At 37.1% G+C, this 23,937-nt stretch overlaps 1 protein-coding gene across 3 annotated transcripts in view; it reads right to left on the bottom strand.

Annotated features, from left to right (window-relative positions):
- The window catches only part of XYLB (xylulokinase), a 220,534-nt gene that overhangs the window by 166,543 nt on the left and 30,054 nt on the right, over window positions 1-23,937 (bottom strand). For all 3 annotated transcript variants that reach the window (XM_031957004.1, XM_012543706.3, XM_031956996.1), the window contains exons 3-8: window positions 18,491-18,560; window positions 16,951-17,031; window positions 10,795-10,881; window positions 8,746-8,874; window positions 4,375-4,440; window positions 1,209-1,281 (exon numbers count right to left, since the gene is read on the bottom strand). In XM_031957004.1, the coding sequence (XP_031812864.1) occupies window positions 1,209-1,281; window positions 4,375-4,440; window positions 8,746-8,874; window positions 10,795-10,881; window positions 16,951-17,031; window positions 18,491-18,560 (506 nt within the window). The remainder of the gene's footprint in view (window positions 1-1,208; window positions 1,282-4,374; window positions 4,441-8,745; window positions 8,875-10,794; window positions 10,882-16,950; window positions 17,032-18,490; window positions 18,561-23,937) is intronic.

Here is a 23,937-nt window from a genome sequence, read left to right as displayed (position 1 = left end):
AAAAAGATCTAGGGGGGGGTTAGTGGAGTCAAGCTCAATATGAGTTATCCATGTGATATGACAGCTAAAAGGAAGTAACACCATTTGGGGCTAAATTAATTAAGACAAAGCTTCTAGGATTAAGGATACAATAGTTCTTCCATACTCTGTCTGGGTCACCTTACTTATCAATGGTAATAATACTACAATATAGAATACATTTCTTTTTGTCTTCTTTCTTGCTTTCTGTTGCCTCTTTCCCTCCCATTGACTTAAAAACAGGTGCTATCCAGAAGAAACTCAGGTTAGACTCCAGAGCAAATTATCTGGGGCTTGTCTCATATTTGATCTGTTTCCCCTGACTCTGGCATGGACTAAAAATACAGTCCAGCTAGGGAGATGGGCAACTCCCTGATCTGCAATGTAACACAGAAGCCCAGTCTCAAAATAGGAAGAGAAATTTGAGTGTATCCAACTCAATATATATCTACACAAGAATTCCCCTCTACATCCTTCCAAAGAAGTGTGTGGCCCACCTTGTCTCAAAGATCTGTAGTAAAAAGAAACCCCCTACTTTTGAAGCAGCCTATTCCACTGAAGACATCTCCAACCAAGAACACATCCTCTTTTGTATGGCAAGCCTTTATGTACTTGAAGTCTACTATCATATCCACCCTGAGACTTCTCACCTTTGGACCAAACACCTCTAGTTCCTTTAATCCAACATGATCTTGATTCCTTTCTCTATATTCATTTTCCTCTTATGTCCACTGGCCATCTTATCAATGCCCTTCCTAAAATATAGCACCAAAACTCAATGAAATATTTCTTTCCTGGGTTATCAAATCAGGGCATAGTACAGCCTTCAGTGTGGGATTGAAATGAATATAGTGTGAGATACAGAACCACCCACATAAAATTAGCATTTGAAAAAACCTCTAGCTTGTATGTTGAAAATACAAGAGGATTATGAATTTTAATATTCCATGCTTTCATATCAACCAGATATAAACTACAACAAAGGACTATAGCAAGTCTACACATTAGTGGTGCCCACCCTGATCTACCAGGGCCTCCACAGACATCTTTGGACACATAAAATCAGACATGTGGCACACAGACCCATAATATATAACATATATGTAGCCTGAGCACACAAAGCAGAGAACATACTTAAGATATACAATGCAACATAAAGCATAGATTCCCAGACAATAGATTCAACTTACCATCACTATAATCGATGGGTGTATAGGATCCAAGGAAAAGGGAAGCTGCAAAACTACTGACCAAAGCAATTCTCTGTAAGAGAAACAGCACAATGAAGGGTAACTCACTGCCATACTCACCCTGACCAAGAGAACATTTTGACAAACATCATTCAAATGTGAAAGATTTGAAATTACTCAAATAAGTGCTACCTTTGACCCTTTAGCAAAAAGCCCAAGTGATGTCTGCCCTCAGCCACGTAGGTGAGAATATTTTGCGGCATATCAAACAACAGATGGCAATCCTGGGAGGAAAACTACTACTGCCTCTGAAGCTTGGAAAGACATTACTATCATCAATTTCCTAACTTTTTATCAAGCTGTCAAATTCAATTAAAACAAATTATTAAGAAAAGGAAGGTGGTTTTCCTGGTAGGCTCCATCTCTCAGTGGTTGTGTTGGCTCTCCTATATCACAATATCTCTCCTCTGTGCAACCTCCTTTAAATCTTCTTGGGATACCCTAATTTCAGACAAACACTCTGCACAGGCTGTCACTCGTACCTCTCTTTATCTTAATCTCTTAGGACCCTGGCTTCCTTCAAGAGTCAGCTCAGAAGCCACCTTCTTGTAGGAAGCTTCACGCAGGCTCCCCACCTGCTAGCATCTTACTCTGAGACTATCAAGGTGTGATCTGCCTAACCCAGTCAAACTACATACTGCTCCCTTCCCTCCATTAGAACATAAAGTTCTTGAGGGCAGGAACTATATTTGTTTTTTGCCTTGTATTCCCAGGGATTAGGGACTGACTAGAACAGACCAAGAATTTAACAAATGCTGATTGGTTGATTGAGACAAAACCCAAAATATTGAGTGGGCACAAACACACACACACACACACACACACACACACACACACACATCTCCTTTATTTCAAATGCTGTTGTAATCACTGAGAACACTCAGATTTGTGATAGACAATAGTATTCCATCCCTTCATCCCTACAAAGCCCACCTCGAGATACAGAATTTAAAGGGTTTGGCACCTTTTTCCAAAGCACAAGTTACCAACTAATTCAGAAGAGCAATCTGTCATCCTGAATAGTTAAATAATAAACTCTATGTTAATTTTGAAGATTAAAAAGGCACTTTGGTTTGAAATGAGCTAATCATTTTATAATTATGACTTAGAGATCAAAATAACTAGGAAATGTGTTGAGCTGATTCATATGCAACTTTTAAGTGCCTGATTTTAGCTACTGCAGGTCTAACAGTTTAGATGGGTTTCTGCCTTTGTCTACACTACAATGAGCAAGGATGTAGACCAGATTTTTGGGAGGTTTGACAGTTTCTTTCCAATGAAAAGCTAATTGAGATGGCCCTATCCAATGACAAAGGGAAAAAAAAAGAAAAAAGGAGAGGGAAGGGAGGAAGGAGAAAAGAGAAAAGAGGTGGGTAGGAGAGGAGAGAAAAGAAGAGGGGAGGAGAAGAAAAGGAGAGAGGGGAGGAAAGGAGAGGGAAGGAGAGAAGAGAAGAGGAGAGGAGAGGAGAGGAGAGGGAAGGGAGAAAAAAAGAGAGGGAGAAGAAAGGAGAGGAGAAAAAAAGAGAGGAGAGGAGAGGAGAGGAGAGGAGAGGAGAGGAGAGGAGAGGAGAGGGAAGGGGAAAAGAGAAAATAGGTGGGTAGGAGAGGAGAGAAAAGAAGAGGGGAGAAGAAGAGAAGGAGAGAGGGAAGGAGAGGAGAGGGAAGGGGAGAAGAGGAGAGGAGAGGAGAGGAAAGAAAGGAGAGGAGAGGAGAGAAGAGGGAAGGGAAGGGGAGAAGAGAAGAGAGGAGAGAAGAGGAAAGGAGAAGAGGGAAAGAAGAAAAGGAAAAATAATTTATTAAATGCCAGGCAAATTTGCTTAAATTTATCATATTTTGCAAATATAATCCTATTTGTTTCTTTTAACAATACTAGGAGGTGGTACTAATATTATCCTCATTTTACAGCTGAGTAAATTGAGGGCAACAGAGCTGAATTGATTTGTTAAGGGTAATACAACTAGTGAGTGTCTGGAATCATATTTAAATTCTCAAGTCCTTCCTGACTGCAGTTCCAACACTGTATTTACTGTGCCACCTAACTATCTTACAATGAGCACTGATGGCACATTCATAAGAATAAGCATCATGAAAAAAGACCAAATGATACTTTGGAAAGATGACTGGATTTGGAGGTAACTTGGATGTGAATCTCTTCTCTGCCACTTACTACCAATGCAACTTTGAGCAAAGGTTTCTCTAAGCCTCAGTTTTTCATCTCTAAAATGAAAGAGTTAGGCTAGATCAAAAACTGTTCACCCTTTTGTTCATGGGCCCCTCTGGAGGTCAGGTGAATCCTATAGATCCCTTCTGAAATAATTTTTCTAGTGCATAAGAAAATATACAGGATTACAAAGGAAACCAGTTATTGCAAAATAGAGTGGTCAATTTTTTTTCTCACTCAAGTTCTTAGACCTACTAACATCAATCCATAGACTTTTTGGACAGTTCATGGAGCCCAGATTAAGAACCCCTAGGTTATACATTCTCCAATGTCCCTTCAAGCTCTGCATCGATGCTAATATGATAATGTAAAAATTACAGGACCTCAGACTTCCAGACCTGATACCATTACAACTGCCCTGCTCTGGGTAATAAGACCAATACCAACGATGCTACCGGACAGTAGCCTGCATTTGGACAAGTTCAAGTGTGAGCCCTACTCCTTATTAACTCCATGACCTTGATCATGACATCCATACATATGCATAGAATTGTTAGGATCAAGTGAGATCACATCTACAAAACTGCTTTGCAATCATAAAGTGGGACATAATGCAAAATATCCTTGTCTATTTTATATCCTCTCTGGTCTACTTTGCCCCACAACATAGAAAATCACTTCTTTGAGGACAGGAGCTGTTTCCTTTTTTGTCCACATACTCCCAGATCTCAGTCCTGCACTAAATAGTAACTGCTTTAACAACGCTGGTGGAAATGAAGATGAGTTATATAGAGGATGTGCTATTAGCCACGAAATAGCATTTTCATTTCGGCAAGTGGGCTATTTTTAGCGCGTGTGTTTTGGCGTGCATTTTTTCTAAAGATAAACATGACAGAAGAATTTTCATTAGTGCCTTTCAATAAAAGACATGGATGTTGAACCAACCTCAGTTTGTGAGTAGGCAACAGGGTTCTCCTTGAAAATCTTTGCTATCTGGTTTCCTGTAAAACGCTAAGAAAGAAATGCAAGTGTTTAGAAGAGAAGAGTCAATAATCATTAACTCTATGTAATGAGTTCAGTCCAATGCACTCTGGATGTTTAATTTGTTTGATGTGCAATGGAAACCAGCCCCCAGCAGATAACTAACACTAAGTAGACAGTCATGCGTGCTTCTGTGATGGGCCTCATACTCACCATTTGGAAAAAAGAGGATTGAAAAAGAGCATCACTATCCACAATGTACATCTCAGAAATGACAGTTTTAAGGAATGAATCACACTTACTACCTCCCCCAAAACCAAGAGAGTGCAGTAGTTATCTTTGATTCCTGAAAAGAGTCTGGCCAACCAACATGTGCAGCTCAGTAGAATAGGGAAGGGGCATCATTAATTCAAAGACCACCATAGCCCCTTAAAAAAATATTTTCCTTAGTTACATGCAAAGACAATTTTTAACTTTTTTTTTAAAATTCTGAGTCCCAATATTCTTACTCTCCCTCCTTCATTATCTCCCTCCCTGAGATAGTAAGCAATTTGATATAGGTTATAAATATTCAATCTTGCAAAACATTACCATATTAGTCATGTTATGAAAGAAAACACAGACCCAAAGGGGGGAAAAACATGCAGAAAGCATAGCACCTTTGTAAGACATAAATTCTCAGTCAGATAGGTATTCAAACATAAAGGGCAAGTTGAAGTTATTTAACCCGTTTTAAGGAGTTGCCAATTCCTTCAAGGAGGAATAAACCAGATTGCTTCAGATACTCAATGGGGCTTTGTGATTACCTAGCTAAACCAGAGCAAACACTCTGCTTCAGGAAGAGATGCTGACAAACTTATGGACACAAAAAAATGTGTCTATAGAAATAGATTAAGTGGTGTTTGTTAGATGGTATAGTGAATGGAGAGCTAAACCTGGAAGACCTAAATTCAAAGCAGTCTCAGTCACTTACTAGCTGTATGACCCTGAACAGGTCATTTAACTTCTGTCAACCTTAGTTTTCTCTTCTGTAAAGTAGAGATCGTAATAGCAACTCCCTCAAAGAGTTTTTGTAAGGATCATGTTAAAACATATAGAGAGATTTATTCGAACCTTAAAGAACTATATCAGTGCTATTATAAAAGAACAGAAAGCTGACTAAACCAGCTAACTAACTCCTTAGGCTTTACAAATTAAAGGCTTAGTGTTAAACTGACAGAAACAATAACAAAATAGAGCACCCCCCCAAAAAAGAGCTCGTATGGTCCAGTGGAAAGGACATTGGTTCTGAAGTGAAAGGGCTTGTATTCAGATCCCACCTCTGATGCTTTCTACCTGAGTGGTCCTAAGCATTCCGTGTGTGTATAAAAATTTTCCCCTACATGTTAAGACAAATTTTAAACTTTTCTATAGTTTTGAGTTCCAAATTCTATCCCTTCCTCCTTTCCTTCACCCTCCCTGAGATAGTAAGCAATCCAATATTGGTTATGCATGTGAAATCACGAGTGTTTCATTTCACTCCCAAGGTCCCAGTTTTCTCAACTACAAAATGGCAGGGTTGGGTTACATGACCTTTCATATATCTACATATTGGAGTCTATGAACCATAACTTCCTATCAGCAAGTTGAGATAGTGTGGGTAATCCATAGAATAATCCCCAGGCAGCTACTTCCTTACTAGCACTGTTCTGAGTAAACAGTTCAGAGCCTGCAGAGGAATTTGACACTTTAATTGAATTTGTAGGCTCTATTTACAAAACAGCATTTGCTTTTAGAGTTTTCTAAATATCCCTCAATTGGGCTAGGCAGGGGCACTTATATCCTGAGTGTCCTGGTAGGAATCTTGGCAGAGACTATTTACTTCTAGGGTATCCTAAACATCATCAGGAGCCTGAGAAAGGGACTATTTATATTGGGGGTCACTGGTTAGTTAGTGACTAGGGCTGATTGACAGAAATGGTAAAAACAAATGAAGTAACTATCTATAAAGGGATTCAGTGGTCACAGAAATGTAATCAATCCCTAAATATTTCTTAAGTACCTCCTATGTACCAGGTACTAAGGTTACAAAGAGTAAGCATTCCTGCCTTCAAGGAACTTACAATCTAAAAGGAAAGACAATATGTAAATAAATATATACAAAACAAGTAACATACAGGATAAATAGAAAATAATTAAAAGGAAGGAACCAAAATTAAGAGGGGTTAGGGTGTAGGGGGTAGGATTTTAGTTGGGAGTCAAAGAAAGTCAGAAATGGCAGTAGTCAGAGTAGAAAAGGAAGAATATTCCAGGTATGACGGTCAGCCCAAGAGAAAGCCCAGAGATGATAAATGGGAGTGTCTTATTTCTGGAACAATCAGGAGGACAATGTTACTGGATCAAAGAATATGTTTTGGGGAATAAGGTCTAAGAAGACTGGAAAGGTAGAGGCAGCTAGGTAATGAAAGGATCTGAAAGTCAAAAAAGAGATAGAAATAGAGAAGAGAAAATAGAGAAGAGGGGGAGTTCACAGCAAATTTTGCAGATTTTTTTCCCCTGGAAAATTTAAGGCAAAGTTCTCAGCTGAGAGAGTGGGGAAAGAGAGAGAGCCAATGAAGGTATGAGAAAGGATGAAAAGATTTAGAAGAGTCACTTTGGAGAGTGGTTGATAGGAGAGTTCATATGGGAAACATAGTAGGATTACCTACAGTAATGAAGACCCAGTTGAGGCTATACAACATAAATTTATAGTGGACCCAGTCAGAATGTCTGGGGGATATTCATCACTTTCATTCAGTAGCTTTTGTGCAAAAGCAAAGGTGACAAATAGTGGAAGTGATCCAAGACTGAGGCTTGACTGGACATAATAGGTAATATAAGAAGTTGGCTAGGGACTCAAGAGAGAGGGACAGTATAGAGTTGAATTGATTCATCAAGGTATTAAAATAGAAGAGAAAAGAAAGTCTAATGCAGTAGAGATAACCTAGGAAAGAAATGAGAGGTGGAGGAATTAGAGATCACAGTATGTTTAAAAAATGAGGCCGTGAAAAGAAAAGCAAAGGAAGAGGTAAAAAGCCAATAAATAATGGCTGAATTTGTGAATGTCAGAATTCTTGCACACAGAGGTAAAACATTTGTGGGAGATGGTAAAATCAAAACATGACCATCTTTGTGTATAGCTGAAGATGAATGAGTAGTAGCTTATAGAAAGTAAACAGGTTCTGAATGGTTAGGATAGTTGAGAAAGAATCAGTATGTATTTTAAAACCACCAACATAAGGACAAGAGTTGGTAAGAGATAAAAAGTGAAAGTCAGGTCAAACTCATTGAAGAAGAAAAGGAAGTGACCTGGGAGTCTATAGACAACTACTAGGATTTTGATTAGGTGGTAGCCATGAATAGCATGAACCTCAAAGGAATAGAGATTAATAACTAATAAAGTAAGGGGAAGAACCTGGAATGAAGAGCAAAGAGTATTCCAACTCCCCAGCTTTCAACCAATGAACCAAGGAGAACAGGGGCAGCCTGTGTCTGAAAAGGGTGGCCAGGGAGCCTGTGTCATCAAAGGGAAGATGTTTGCATAGGGGGTCGTCAGGGATCAAAAAACAGGAAATGAGAGCCATCAATAATAATGGCTAAAATCCATACAGCAGTTAACTGTGTATGTTAATAGTTTGTAAATAGTTTGTAAATAGTTTATCACTTGATCCTCACAATACCTTGAGCTAGGTGCTATTATTATCCCCATTTTACAATGTAAGAAATAGGCAAACAGAAGTTAAGAGGCAGACAGAAGTTAAATGACTTGCCCAGCATTTCAGAGATAGTAAGTATCTGAGATTGGATTCGTACTCAGTCTTCTTAAATGCAATCCCAGCATGTCATCCACTACATCCCCTAGCTCCCTTCTATTGTTTATCTTTCATTCTTAATGAGAACCATGATGTCAGGGAGATGATGTCATGATGTGTCTATGAATTGGACTGAAATAAGGGTAGGCTGAGCTCCCCAAAAGCAGAAAGGAATGAATAAACCTTCTAGCCTAATAAAAAGGTAAAGGGCCAGAGTGATAATAAGCAATGTACTATGTGATCTGGGAAAAACAATTTTCTCATTTGTTAAAAAGTGGAGATTGGGCTAGTAACGTCCTTCCCAGCTCTAGGATCCCACATTCCTCTGATGTTTTTTTTTCTTTGTAGCCTCAAATCATGAGCAAATAGAACTGTCCTCCTCTGTTCCTTTGGCACTTTTTGTTTGCCCTAATATACTTCTTTCACTTGTTTTGACATCCCTCTCCAACTAAGGTCATTGATCTACTAGAAGTCACAGCAATAAGTGTTGCCACCCCATGCTTACCTCATAGGCACGGGACCCTGTGATTTCACTGAGATTCTGGGCTCCTTTAACTGCTTTCTCCAAGTTGCGGCATTGCACTGTGGTGCTGGAGTCCATCCAGACGGGGCAGTCAGAGAGTGAGAAAGAGGACTGAAGAAAAAATGACCGCAAATGAAATGATCATGGCAACTATGGCAGAGGTACATCTGAAGGAAACTGTCTAGGAGGGCATCTGTCGACAGCTAGATAAAAGGCTTCGGCCATTTCATAGGCTTGTATCTGGGACATGCAATTCCTCTCTAAGGTCTTTAGATGACCAGCACTCCAGAAATGGCAATGGCAGAGGAGAGAACTGGAAGGGAATCAGGAGAGCTCAGAACTAGTCTCCCTATAACACTTGTTCATCGTGTAAATCTTAGACATTTTCCCTCCCCAAACCCAAGCTTCCTTCCTGAAATAAGGAGAGATTATATATGATGCTGTCTAGGTTCCTTTAGAGCTCAAGTGACCTGTGGTTCTGTCTCCATGAAACTTTCATTCCTTCTTGACTTCCATAATACTGTGCTCCTCCCTCCTTTGTCTTCTCTCTCCCTCCCATAGTCAGGAGACATTCCACAAAGCTCAATGATTGATTGGCTCTCTTCTTTTCTGACTTTATTGCTCCTAAATCAATCTCAATCTCTCTATCTTTGTTTATGTCTCTCTCTCTGTCTCTCTTTCATTTTCCCTCTTTCTCTCTCCTTTTCCCTCTCCCTCTCTCTCTCTGTCTCTCTCACTCTCTCTCATTCTCTGTCTCTCATTTTCTCTATGTGTCTTTCTCCTTCTCCTTCTCCTTCTTCTTCTTCTTCTCCTCCTCCTCCTCCTCCTCCTTCTTCTCTTTCTCCTCTTCTTCCTTCTCCTTCTTTTCCCCCTTTCCTTCTCTCTCTCCTTTCCTCCCTCTTTCTTCCTGTTTCTCTCATTCTCTCTCTGTCTTTCAGTCTCTCTGTGTTTTTCTCATTCTTTCTGCGTGTGTTCCTCTGACTTTTTCTCCCTATCTCTGTCTGTCTGTCTGTCTGTTGTCTGTCTCTGTCTCTCTCTCTGTCTCTCTATCTGTCTGTCTGTCTGTCTCTCTCTGTCTGTCTCTCTTCATTTATTTCTTTCTTACTCTCTCAAAACAAAGAAGAACCACAAATAGGTTTCTCCAGTCCTGCTTTAACACCTATAAAGTCAGAATATGACTATGGACAGGTCTAGTTCTGACAAATTTAGTCTCTGGACTTCCCATAAAAATCAAATAGAAACATGATTGCAAAACCCTCACCAAGCTCTTGACCCATGTTTATAATATTTTAGTGGCAAAATCAAGGCTAGAACCTAGACTCCTGATTCTCACCAAAGGCTTTTCCTACTACACGACAATACATGAATAATAATAATTTTTTTTAAAATCCAAAGGTCAATCATCTTTGATGTTGCAAGAAGATCAAAGAAGGCTTTAAAATTTCAGAACTCCTCCCACTAGGCCAAGATTAGAAGAAATTCACTTGTTTACAACTAAGAGGGGAATGATTGCCAACACCAATGATAAAAATATGATTTTGCTGAACTTTTATGCCTTTACCTCCTTCTGGAACTAAATCACATACTCAACTTTCCTACAGTGTAACACTGTGTCCACAAAGAAGAGTCCTCTCTGAGTCTACATAGGCTACATTTATTATGAGAAAAGAAAGCCACATATTTTATAGTCATTTCTATATCATCTCTATAAATAAGCCCAATAACAATTACCTTGAGTTACAGGGGAAATAAGATCTCTCAAGTTCCTTGTAATTGCATTATAGGGCCAGTTAACTGCTAGACCAATAAACTCATTTAAAAGCTGCTATAAAATGGGAGCCACATATGCAGCACTAGCTAAAGTGACATTTTTGCAGCATTCACCATGCTCTTTTCCTATTATCAGTGGATAAAAGCTATCAGTTTTTCAGGGTCTAAAAAGGACCTTGTTGTATCTCTCACCTCAGCCCATAAAATGAACCAGAGCAAAACTAGAAAGAATAGAGGGAACTTAGCTGATGAGGTCTTTACCTTTAACTGCTGGTGTAAAGGAAGATCAGGTGATAAATTCCTCAAAGTTTGGCAGGCCCCTCTTTTCCAATATACACTTCCATGTTGCTATAAAAGAGATAAGTAAACAGAAATCTCTTTACCCTTTATTCAAGTGATTTATCAAAAATGTAGCAGTCCTTAGAAACATTTGTTTCCAAAAATAATTAAGTTTAGAAAAAAAAAAAACTCCCTCAGGAAAGTCTTTCTCAGATGTTTCAGAATGGTAGTGATGTTCTCAAAGGCTTTGCCAGCAGGACATGAACTCAGATAGATTTTTTGACGCTTGAAAGGCTTTGAGCATAGGCCTGGTAATAGAATACATGTCTAATCCAAAGATCAGTCTAGCTGAGGAAGAAAGTCCTAACCTCAAAAGAGCGTCCACCATAATAAATTTTATTTCCAACATGTAAATCATTTAGACTATTCACTAAGTTAAATAATAATAATAATAATAATAATAAGATGTAATCCCTAGATTTCAGGGAGGAAACCTAGTATAGTATAAAGAGAACTGGCTCAAGAGGAAAAGACTTTTCACTCCTGATACTCATTATCTATATGACATTGGGCAAGTAATTTAACTTCTCTTAGTGTCAGTTGTCTCATTGTAAAATGAGGGATTTGATTTGGTATTATGCTCCCAGAGTCACTAAACTCTTCATGTCTTTTTATCCAGCAATGCCACTGTAGACATATACCTCGAAGATATTTTTTAAGAGAAAAATCCTGTATGCATATAGATATTTTTAGTAGCACTTTTTGTTACTGGAAATGGAGTCTTACCAATTATGGTATATGAGTACAATGGTATTTTAGGGGCAACTAGATGGCTCAGTGGATAAAGTTCTCTGTTTTTTTGGATATGGAATGTTCATCAAATGGAACAAGTTGAAAAAGTGAGGAAAAAAAGAGAGATTTGGTACAGCCTTAAATGAAGACTTTACCCTAACTGCAGGCAAAATAACTTGGAGAAAATAAACAGTATCTTGAGGTCAAGTCTCAAAAATCCAAAATTTAAAATGATTCTATCTAAATCTATTCTCCCTAGTTTATAGGGATTTGTAGTTGGAAGAAATTTCAGGAATCACCTATTTTAGCCCCCTCATTTTATAGATAAGAAATTGAAGGCCCTGAAATTTTAAGTATTTTGACTGTAGTTACACAGTCGTAGTTGAGGGAAAAGCTACTCAGGTTAATTCTCATCTAATCTCATTCACTCCTGTCTCATTCTCTCTCTGCCTCTGGCTCTTTAACTGAAATAGTCTAGGAAGTAGTCATAAATTCCCCCATTACAAAGTAATATACAAGACCTAGACCAATGCTGTATGTATTTTAGATCAGAGGCATATTAATCAATCCCATTCATTGCCACAACTTTATGATGTTATTTAGGGGATAAATAACAGGGAGAATAACCCACGTACCACTAGCCAAAGGTTTACTGCTATGGAATTTAACTACTTGCTTTTTTTTTTACTTTTAGCTACAAATCCAGCTCTTAAGCTTTTTGGTCTCTTTTGTTGGTCAGATGGCTTATAGCATCTATCTCTCAATTTGCCCATCATGGAACATCTGTACCTCTGGTACTTGCCAGAGAATGCAGTCATGAATTGACAGTGATCCAGATTTTGGCAAAGGTATACTTAAAAGACTTTTAACACTGTATTCACATGAGTCAGTGTAATGGACATGTTAACACTTCTTTTGGCTAGCTTCACCAAGTTCTGTCCCAACATGCTAGAAAGTATAAGGAAAGGAATTATCTTTTATGAACTTTGCTTTTATCTTATCTTTTCCTCAAGCAAAGGGAAAAGATGGTGTTATATGGTCAAAGATTAGATAGGAAAAGGAGTGTAGAATGACCAAAAAATTCATTCATCAACCAAGAGACTTGCTGGTTGGCTCAGAGTATACTTAGATTTTAGAGTACACAAATGTAATTGATCCAGGGTAGGGTATCCCCATGGACAAATCCCAAAAGAGAATAAAAGTGGTTATATATTAATATAAATTATTGTTATAATATTATATGACTATAGATTCTTACTGCATATGAGTATTAATAACATTATATATAATCACTCAGAAGGCTAGGAAAAGGGAATAGAATATGATTTTGAGCTCTATGCCTAAATAAAATTGTGAGAGCCCATCTAGGTTCAGGAAATTTTTATTTGGTTAGAAAGCTTAGGTACCATCTATCCTGGGATGGCATCAATTTTTCTTCACCTTTAGTTCTCTAATACTTACTTTTTCAGCTATTTATTTTTTATTTTGTATAAATACTTTTCTCTTGAAAATGATCTCTTGTGGATTAGCATGTATGGAAGGAAGAATAAAATCAAAAGGAAAGAGGGAATTGGATGGGAGTTTCATTGAGCAACCCATGACAAGAGCAGAATTAAAAGAAGTAGACCAGACAGAGAGAGAGACAACGAAACCCAGGGAGACAGGCAGGCTAAAGTTTCAAAAAGATCAGGAAAGGCCTTGTAGCTCAGAGATCAGTGCAGTTAAGAAGTTATCAAAGGAGAAAGGTCTAAAGTTAAGGGAAAAGTCCCTGAGCCCATTTTCAAGGATTGTGGTTCTAAAGCTGACACAATTTGTTAAGTTCTAAAGTCCAAGATTAAATCCTTTAAAGGATGTCATTCTCCCACTGAAATACCACTTACTGAAATGCCGTCACTGAGTAACAATACCATGTTCCATTATGTAGCCCTTAAAAAAAAGGTTAGTACAACAGGTTATCATTATCCATTAAATAAAAATTTATTTTGCACCTATTATGTGAAAGATAAGAAGCAATATGGCATAATAAATGAAGAGTCAAACATAGAATAAAAAAGACTTGGGTTCAAGAGTTGCCTCTGAAATATAAATACTTGATGATAATCCTGAAAAAGTCACAACATCTTAATGCCCACAGGGAATTCTCTTAAAATTGTAAATGGAAAAATAGGTGATAGTCTATATTGGTTGAAGAAATTTCCTCAGGAGGAGGTCCCTATGCCAAGGACAGATCCATTCCCTCTCAAATATGAGAGAACCTATATTTCTCAAAAGAGAAGAGTTTTGACCCATAAAGATCTGGGCCCAAGTGATACAAAAATGGGGATGAAGTATACACATATATAGAGCCTAAGGAATACAAATTGCAAACCAGTCCAGTTTAGCTGGAACATAGAACTGTGAATCAAAATAATGTGAAATACGACTGAACAAAGAGATTGAAGCCAGAGTACTGGTTTTTTTTTTTACTGTGAGTTTAAGGAGTTTGTATATTTTAGAGAAGCCGAAGAAGACTTTTGAGCAGAGGAATGGCGTACATACTTGTGCATTAGGAAGATTGCTTTGACAGTGCGGTGGAAGATAGACTAGACAGGATAAGAAACTAAAGAGGGGAAAAAAATAGCACTGGAAATCTATACTAAAAACTTGGGTGAGATGTGATTAGGGTCTAACTGTGTGCGGTATGAATGGAAAGGCAAAGATAGATGTGAATATGTGAAATCAGTAAGTTCTGGCAAATAACTGAATGTAGGATGTGAGTAAGAGGGAAGAGGAAAAAAATGACTTTCAGAATTTAAGCCTGGATAAATGGGAGTTCAGTGATGTCATTGACAGAAATAGTGAATATGGGGTAAGGGACAAGCATAGAGCAATGAATTCATTTATGGATTCAATGAGTTTGGGATGCCCACAGAATAGGCAGGTGGATGGAGAAGCAGGAATAGCACTCAGAGAAGAGGTAGGTTATGATTAGTTTTATAGTTTATTAAGTACAGATATAGAACTATATGATCATTTACAGCCAAGTACCAAGATATCTCTGAGGTCACAGCTACCTGAGCATTTAGTGGAGTACATATACAAATGATAAAGAAAGTCCAAGATTCCATTCTGCTGAATAGTGTCTACTCACAGACTATGGAAGAAGCACAACTCAAATAGGAAAGTACTTAATTAAAAAGCAATAGAAAGTAACTCATGCAGGAAAGTAAACAAGCCACAAAATCATCCTGTTTTTCATTTTTCTCTTCCCTCTCATGCATAAAATTTGTGCAAGAGAACAACATCCTACCAGCTCTTGTAAAAACAAAAACAAAAACAAATAAACAAACAAACAAAAAAAACCCTTAAAGAAACAAATGGAAAATGGAAAAACAATCTTTTCTGCACATGAGCAGACATGTTAGAAAAGAACCTACCCTCCTCTTGATTTTGGCCATCAATATGGTGTTTGTGGACACCTTTCCAGGATAATTATTCACCCTGTTTGATCTATAGCTATAAGATTTTTTTCCTGGAACTCCTGGGCAGAGACACCATGCCAAATGCACTCTTCCAGCCCCACTTCTTTCTTTTAATATAATCAAAGGCTCCCTTCTAAGTCAGAGAAGGAGACTTTCTTTGTCTCTCCCTCTCAACTTCTTCAATTTACCTTTTACCAATTTCTACATTTAGACACCAGGCTCACTGAATTCTGACATCCTGAATCTTTCTCCAATGAATAGCAGCCTCCCCTGACCCACTCATTATGGGCAAATGGTGTCAAACAGGGTATCTCCCTTGCTTTAGCAATAATAGGCAGGCCTCTCTATTAAGGAATGATGAATATGAACATAAGAGGAAACTATTTAAGCAGAGTTTCCATATCTTTTGCAAAATTACAGCTGAAGATCTGTCATAAATTTCTGCCTATAAATTCAGGACAAAAAAAAAAAAACTCTCTGCAAATGAATATATGAGCTACGTTTTTACTTCTAAACAATGAAAACCATGTAGCCCAAGTTTTTTTTTTTTTTTTTTTTTTTTGCTTTCATTATCTAAAAACCTAAAGCCTAATTCAATTCTCAAATGTAAATGATTAACATTTGAGATTAGTTTATCTCAGGTATAGGCTTGACTTTATCTCAGGTATCGGATTGACTTCCTTTAGTGACCCTCTGCTCCATTTTTATTCTTGATTTTCCTATTTTGCAATATGTTAATAACAACAATTATAAAAGCTGCTATTTATGTAGTATCTGAAAGCTTACAAAATGCTTTACAAATGTTATCTCATTTGATTATCACAATGACTCTATAAATGGAAGAAAGGAGGAGGGGAAGGTTGAAGAAATAGAAGAGAGAGAGGGAAGAAGGAAAAAGGAAGAAAGGGAGGAGGAAAGGGAGGAGAAAAGGAAGGAGGGAAGAAAAGAAGGAAGAAAGGAGAGAAGGAAGGAAGGAAGTCAAAAAGGAGGGAAACTGGGAGAGAGGGAAGGAAGAGAAGAAAGAATGAGCAAACATTTTAAAGTACTTGCTATTTATCAAACTGAACTAAGCACATAAATTCAAAAGCTTACATCCTCGGAGAAGACAACATATATAAGAGAGCAGTGGCCAGAGAAGAATGTTTTGGTCTGAGAAATCACAAGAATGGTGAGTGGAACAATCAGCAAGTCCTTTTCCAAAGCAATAGAAATGCTGATGTAATTAGAATTCTCAAAGAAAGAGGTGAAAAAGAGACTTGGGGAGGGGGAAGATTTTCATGGGTGGTGATATCCATGTTCCTAGAACTGAATTTTCTCAGGCATGGCCTCTAGAAGTTGTTTGGGGTGGGGCATAACAGCAAGAAACCAGTTCTTTAAAGTAGATACTAGTGTTATCCCATGATGAAGAAAGAGACCCTCAGAGAGATTAAGTGGAATGTACCGAGTTACATAGCTAGTAACTCTCTGGGGAAGGAGTCTAATCCAGTTTTCCTGACAAATCCAGAGCACTATCCACTTTATCACACTCTTTTTAATTTGGCTTTCCACCTTCAATTTTTGGGGAACTAAGTGCAAATCTGCCCCCACTATGTAATAATCAATAATATGATCATGGATAGCTAAATAGATTCAAAAATGATATTTCATAATGTAACAAGACAGCTTCATTTTGATATAGAAAACATGTTTTGTGAGAACAAGCTATAAAGACCTGGAATTGTTTCTGAAAGCAATTTCCCAGTAATAATGCCATAGGAGTCATTTGCCTCTTACCAACAGAGATGAGTTCCCTTTTCTAAGCAGGGTAATTATGTGGTTTGTAAAACTCTACCGCAGTGCTACAGTACATGATTAAGTTATTTATGGTTTTGCTTTATAAACCGACCTGGCCAGCCCCAGACAAAGCTCTGACTCGAGAAAAGTTGAAACCAGAAGACTTCATCTTCTCCAAGATTATATCCAAGGCCTAAGGAGAAAAACAGAATCAAGAGTGATTGTAATGAACTACAGAATTAGGCAAATGCACAATCCTCAAAATTAAATTTTAAGTGCCTGCCATTATGGATGAGGGCTCTGTAGCAGATAATGAAGAATTATCTAATGACTAGGGATTTCTTAAGCAGTGGAATAAATTAATTAAGTAAATAGGAACCAATCAAAAGAAAAAAGTTCAACTACCCCCAAAAAACTCTTTAAACAAGTTGAATTACAAATCACTAATCTTAAAATCCTCTTTTCCTCTCATTTTGTCTTCAAGGGACTCAGGAGTATCAACCACAGAGTGGATCAAATTTTGATAGGAAAATATTTGTTTTTCTTGCTTCTTGAATAGTCAATAACCTGGCTTTATGGGGAAATAGGAGCAAAGTCTGAGGTTCTCAGTGGCCAGAATGATTGGTTCATTAGAGTAAAAGGGACCTTAAAAATCATTTAGATGAGTCTCCTCATTTTATGGATCATAGGAGCATAAACTGGGATGGACCTTCAATAAGAGGTCATACACAATTGAGGAAATGAGGGAGGCCCAAACATGTGAAGGAATTTCCTCAAGGTCATGTAGATGGTAAAGTCAGAAGTGGAACTCCAAGCACAACCTCCAGACTCCTGATTGAATGTTCTTTTTAATAAACCAAAATGCCTCTCTTACCTCTATTTTTTAAAAAGACACAATCCTAGTGTCTGGGTCTTTATTGCTGTGTACTAAGCCAAATAATGACAAAAATAAAACTTTCAAGCTTGTGAGATATGAGTCATTAGGATTCTGACTCTATTCCAATCAGTATTAGTCAGTTTGATATTTTGCATAAATCATATAGGGAAATTTAGATAAAAATAGATTCTTAAGGCAGGCCTCAAGTTTTAATGTAATGTTCACTATTTGTTTACCAATTATGAAGCTCACTAGCACAACCACAAGAATGGTGACAAAGATATATCCATCCTGTTTTATTCGAATTCCATATCCAAACCCAGCATGAACGGAATGTCTTGGTTTTTTGTTAAGTCCCCCAACTTACTTTTGTACCTCAGGACCATTTTATGATATTTGTTCACTAGAAATGACTCTTGTCTTGCCCATCTTAATTTTTGTTCCTCAAGAGCAAAGTCTATTAACTGTATTTTATTATGCCTCTTTTGCATATTTGGGTATCAAACTCTATAAAAACAAGGTCCTGTGGACCAGGAGCATCTCAGATCATGAGGAAGATTTGAAGTCCACTTCATTATAGGGGAACATGGACCCTTTAATAAAGTACCATTGGCTCAGAGCTCTATCTCAATTTCTTTTATTGTAAGTTGGATAATTTTAAACTCCACAGACTGAAGAGAAAGTCAGAAGAGAGCATTTGGATGGTAAAGAGTTCAAATTAATGCCACATGTAGGTCAATTGAAGGAAACAGGTATTTTTAGCTTTGGTTCTTACCTTGATCCACATTAAAACAGGAGAAGTCACTGTGAGCTTGTCACTATGAACATGTACTCCGCCCTGGGTCCTGGAGAGAAAAGTCAGAGTTTTCTAGGCAAAAGGAGAAAACTGATTCTTCCAAAGAGAGAATAGTTTGAGCTTATTAGCTCATTCCTCTGCTAATAAAGATAATGCACTTGAACTAGACTTTTCCTTTCCACTTCTTTAACATCAGCAGGGAAAGAGATGCCCTAGGTTCCTTTAAGTCATATTTGCTGTTTGTTGTTGGTAAGACATTTTTCAGTTATGTCCAACTCTTAGTAAAACCATTCAGGGTTTTCTTGAAAAAGATACTGGAGTGGTTTGCCATTTCCTTCTCCAGTTCATTTTACAGATGAGGAAATTGAGGCAGACATGGTTAGTGACTTGCTCAGGGTCACATAGCTAGGAAGTATCTAAGTTTCAAACTTAGGAAGATGAGTCTTCCTGACTCCGGGCCCAGTGCTCTTTGTACTGTACTATATTACCTAGCTGCCCCCTTCCCAAATCCATATCTGCACTAGTTATCTGGAAAATGCAGACCCCCCCTTTTTAAAAAATCTGCTTTTTAAAAAAAAAACTGAAAATACTCAGTTTCGATTATCTAAATAGCCCGTCTGTCTCAAAATTTACTGAATATTGTTCAGTGCCGGTTTTATTTCAACTCCTTTGAAATAGCATAAAAGAAATGACAGAAGTGAAAAAAGGAAAAGAACAAAAAGAATAGATTATTTTTTAAAAGGAGGGGGATGGGATTGTATAAAGGAATAACAATAAGAGGCAATGAGGCTGTGCAGATAATAGAGTATTAAACTTGGGGTGAGAAATACTTGAATTTGAATCCTGCCTCAAACAATGAGTATATAATTTTTGACAAACCACTTAACCTCTCTCGATCTCAATTTCTTCATTTAAGAGGACAATTATAACATCTACCTCATAGAGTTGTTGCAAGAATAAAATAAGATAGCATATATAAAATGCTTTGTAATCCTGAAACCATTATATATTCAATAGAAATGCTAGCTATTAGCAATAGATGGGGCAGCCAGATAGCCCAGTGGACAAAGCACCCAAACCTGGAGTCAGGAAGACTCCAAATATGATCTCAGATTTACTAGCTGAGCAAGTCACTTAACTCTGTTTTCTTCCTTTTCCTTATTGGTAAAATGGAATGGAGAAGAAAATGGCAAAACACTCTAATATCTCTGCCAAGAGAACTCCAAATGAGTCACAAAGAGTTGAATATGACTGAAAGAAATGAATGAGAAAGCAACAGATAGTTATACTAGAGGTTCTGCCCTTGATCTTCCTCCGAAGAAAAACCACTTCCAAAGATATCTCAGACCCAGTTCTATAAACCTTAGAACCACAGAGTCTTGGATTCTGAAAGATCCTCAGTGGCCAGATCCTCCAATCTGCATCTGAACACAAATACATTCTAACAGCAAGTACACATCTAGCCTTCTGCATGAAGACCTCTCTTGATAACAAACACATTACCTTCCAAGGCAGCCCAGTCCATCCATGCACGGTTCTGATAGTTAGAAAGTTTTTCTCTACATGCATCTGGCCTCCATTTGGCTTTCTGTATATTCTACCTACTGGGCCTAATTCTAGACTCAAGGCATTGCTCAGCAAGCCTTGAATGAAAAAAAAAAGCCAAATGAAAAGCCAAATGCAGTCCATAGATTGTTTTTGTATGGCCTGAAAGCCAAGAATTGTTTTTGCATTTTTAAACACAATAAAACTTTATTTTAAAATGTAAAAACCATTCTTAAACATATTTTTCCTTTATTTTTCTTGTTTTCCCTACCCCAGAATATGTCTAATGCAAAACCACATTTTGTATGAAATAATAACTATAATTGGTATTATATTTCTCATCTACTTAATGGGTGGAGGAGGAGATGAAAGAATAGAAAGAATTTGGAATTTAAAAATTAATTTAAAAATAAATAAATTCTTAGCTCCTTGACCCTGCAAAACAGGGAACCAAATTTGATCTGTAAACCATACTTAGATCCTTACTTAGAGCAAACCAGAATAAATCAAATTTCTCTTTTCCACAAAAAAAACCTTTAAATAATATGATTTAGCTGTAACGTATCACCTAAGTCTTGCCAGGTCTAAACATACCCAGTTCTTTCAACGAATAGAAAATCCTTAAATTTTTCACCCAGCTCAGAAATCTTTCTTTTAGATAGAGTTTAGTTCAGATATTTCCCTTTATGTTTTCTATCACAAAGGGATCTCTCCCTTCTCCCATCTCTTACAACAATCTGTTCATCCCTTACACTATACTGCATTTTAAGTTGTATTACACATGTTATCTTTATTTCTGTACCTTACTTATCTCGATTATAAGTTTCTTGAAGGCAGAAAGCTTGTATTCTTCTCTATTATGCTTCAATTTTATTATAATTATTTCTAAAATTGCCTCTGAGACAGAAGAAAATGGAAGAAAATTAGAAAGTATAGTATTGCATCCACATTATGGATGTGACGCTGTGAGACTGTAAATCCTTTGAGAGATATCATCTCATTTATCTTTACAACCTATTTGGTCAAAGTAAAGGGCTCTGCACATAGTAGGCACTCCAGTAAATATTTGGTGAATTTATTGAAAATGATCTTTGAATATTGGTCCTCCTTGGGCCAGCTTTATCTGATATTTGCTCAATTACAGGCCTCCACATTATTCCTCAGGCATACCCATATCTTCTCCTCCACCCATCTCTAATTTCCCTTTATGATATCTTCAGCCATTGTCTTAGCTTCTCAGGGAAAGGAACCATTTATCATCCTTTTTATTTGTATTCCTAACTCTTAGTACAGTACCTAACACATACTAGGTATTTAATAAATGTTCTATCTTTGAAAAGAAAAATAAAATGAATGTTTAAGGAAAATCTATTAGAATTTTTGAAAGGAGAACAAGTTGGATTAGGTGAGTATACATTACTTCAACTTGCAAAATACATTTGAAAAAATTACACCTAAAAAAGGTTTTTAAAATGAAGATTCCAAAGGCTCAAGAGGAAATAGGGAGTTTCTTATCATGGACAACCAAAGAACTACCTTAAAAACAGGAGTAGAAAGGGGTAAAAATTAGCTACCCTATCCTGAGTTCGATTCAGTAGGATCAGGCAAAGAGCATCAAATGGGGAAATCTTCAGTGGAATGGTAAATTAGACAAGAGGCCAGGCCAATTCAGGCTAGAGCTGATCAAAGTCTACTGAATAATGTGAAATTGAAAGCATGGGTTCAAACCTCTATACTTCTTAACTTAAACAAGTTATTTAATTTCTCAGGGCCTCAAATTTCTTCATCTGTAAAAGAAAAACATTGAACTAAATCATCTGCTACCTCTAAATCTTGTGAACCTGTAAATGATCCTACCTTTATTTAGCCTTATGTCAAACCAATTCCATTCATATATATGATGGTCTAGCAACAATAGATTGCTAACTGCATTTATCTCTCCCACATCATGACTTTCCCCATTGTAATTTCAATATATCGGGGATCATCATAAGAAATCATATGGGAATTTTGGATGATTTTGAGGAAGCCACAGATGACATACAAAGGCTAGCAGACAACATAAAACAACTTTAGAATCTCAGAAATGCATAAAATATGTCTATAGTATTGTATAATATCATATAATTATTATATCATATAATCATTATGGTATTAAAAGATACAATGTGTTGATATCAACACATTGTATCTTTTAATACCATAATGATTCAGACTTCTTCTCTAGTACTAAGGACCTCTAACTCCCATATATGGATGTACTTCTTGTTCTTTTTAATTTTCTTCCACCTTCTTCTGTCTCAGAGGCTTTGTTCACAACCTTCTCTGTGCCAAAATCGCATCTCTATCTCTTCTCAGATTGTTGAAATCTTCCTCATCCATTAAGGCTCATTTCAAAGTTTTCCTCCTTCTTCAACCTCCCCCACCAGAAATGAGTTGTGTTGCACTTTATACCTTTCTCATATATATCATCTTATTGTTTATATCACAACAATCTCTCTTGCTCTTGTAAAAGCCCTGTAAGGGCAAGGATTGTGTCATATTTATCTTTCCATTCTCCCTCAATATTTAGCATGACTTCTTATACAGAATAAATGCTTTAAAATATATAAGGAAATTAACTAAATTATACCCCCGCAACATTAACAAATCATAGATTTATAATTGAATGGGATCTTAGGACCATTTAGCCAAACTTTTTTCTCCTGGATTACAAATTTCTTGAAGGAAAGAATTGGATTTTTTTTAAAACACTGAGTCTCCCTCTCTTGCCCAAGCCAGCAGTAAGAATAGGACAACTGACAGGCGCAATCTCACTCTTAGTTGTATAGAAGCTTTGATATATTCCATTTCCCCCTTTGTTAAACAGTCTGGTGGCCCCCCATTCCTGGGGATTCACTATATTGATACCAAACTTAATTCAGACTTCCAACCGACTTAACCCATTGCAACCAAGAACCCCTGAGCACAAGTCTCAGCTTCTATCTGCAGTAGGAATTACAAGTATGTATCTCAATACCTAGCTTACATTTTTGACATCTCTGTATCTCTAGCTCTTGCTAAAACATCAAGGCATTCTGAATGAGATACATGACACATCCTTGTCAAATGAATCAAACTATCTCCATCTCAACTATCACTTCCCCTCATATTTCAGTGAATATATCCTAGTACCCAGAGTCCAATAGCCTGGGAATAATACCAACGTCGCTTCCAGTCTTGCTCCCATTGCCATCATTTATGGAAACAACTCCTTTAGAGAGCCCATGATCCTCACCACCAATATCAGATAGGTAAACTAAAGGACATCAGGACTGCCAAGACCATAGATCCTATTTCCAATAGAACCTCCACATGTAGCAGACGTTTTATATTCTCTGTGGTTTTAAAATTTTATAACCCATAGTGTTTTTCACATACGTGTTTAACAAATGTTTTTATTCATTCATCCAACCCCTTCATTTTACAGATGGAAACCAGGTCCAATAAGTTCCCCAAGGTCAAGAAATAAGTGGCAAACCCAAGATTTGAACCCCAGTCCTTTTAGTACAAATTCAACATTCTTTCCACTACATCTTTCTGCTTTTAGACAATTAAAATGAAATAATAGTTCGAGCAGAAGATAAGGTAATTAATTTATGAAACCTATTGCCCCCATGAGAAGTTACAAAGCTAAAAATACAAACCGAGAAAGGTTTAAATAAATATAAGAACAACATAAAAAATCCTCTTGTCAGTTCTTTACATATTAAAATGTTTATTTAGTTGAGATTAAGTTTATAATGAAAAAGAAAATTCATATTAAAAACATACTGAGGTCATTAAAAAAAGTAAATAGACATATGAATGACAGATTCATAAAATGTTATTAAGGAACCCAA

The sequence above is a fragment of the Sarcophilus harrisii genome, chromosome 1, assembly GCF_902635505.1.
Source record: "Sarcophilus harrisii chromosome 1, mSarHar1.11, whole genome shotgun sequence".
In the NCBI taxonomy this organism is placed as follows: Eukaryota; Metazoa; Chordata; class Mammalia; order Dasyuromorphia; family Dasyuridae; genus Sarcophilus; species Sarcophilus harrisii.
This window is presented reverse-complemented; position numbering and strand designations above follow the sequence as displayed.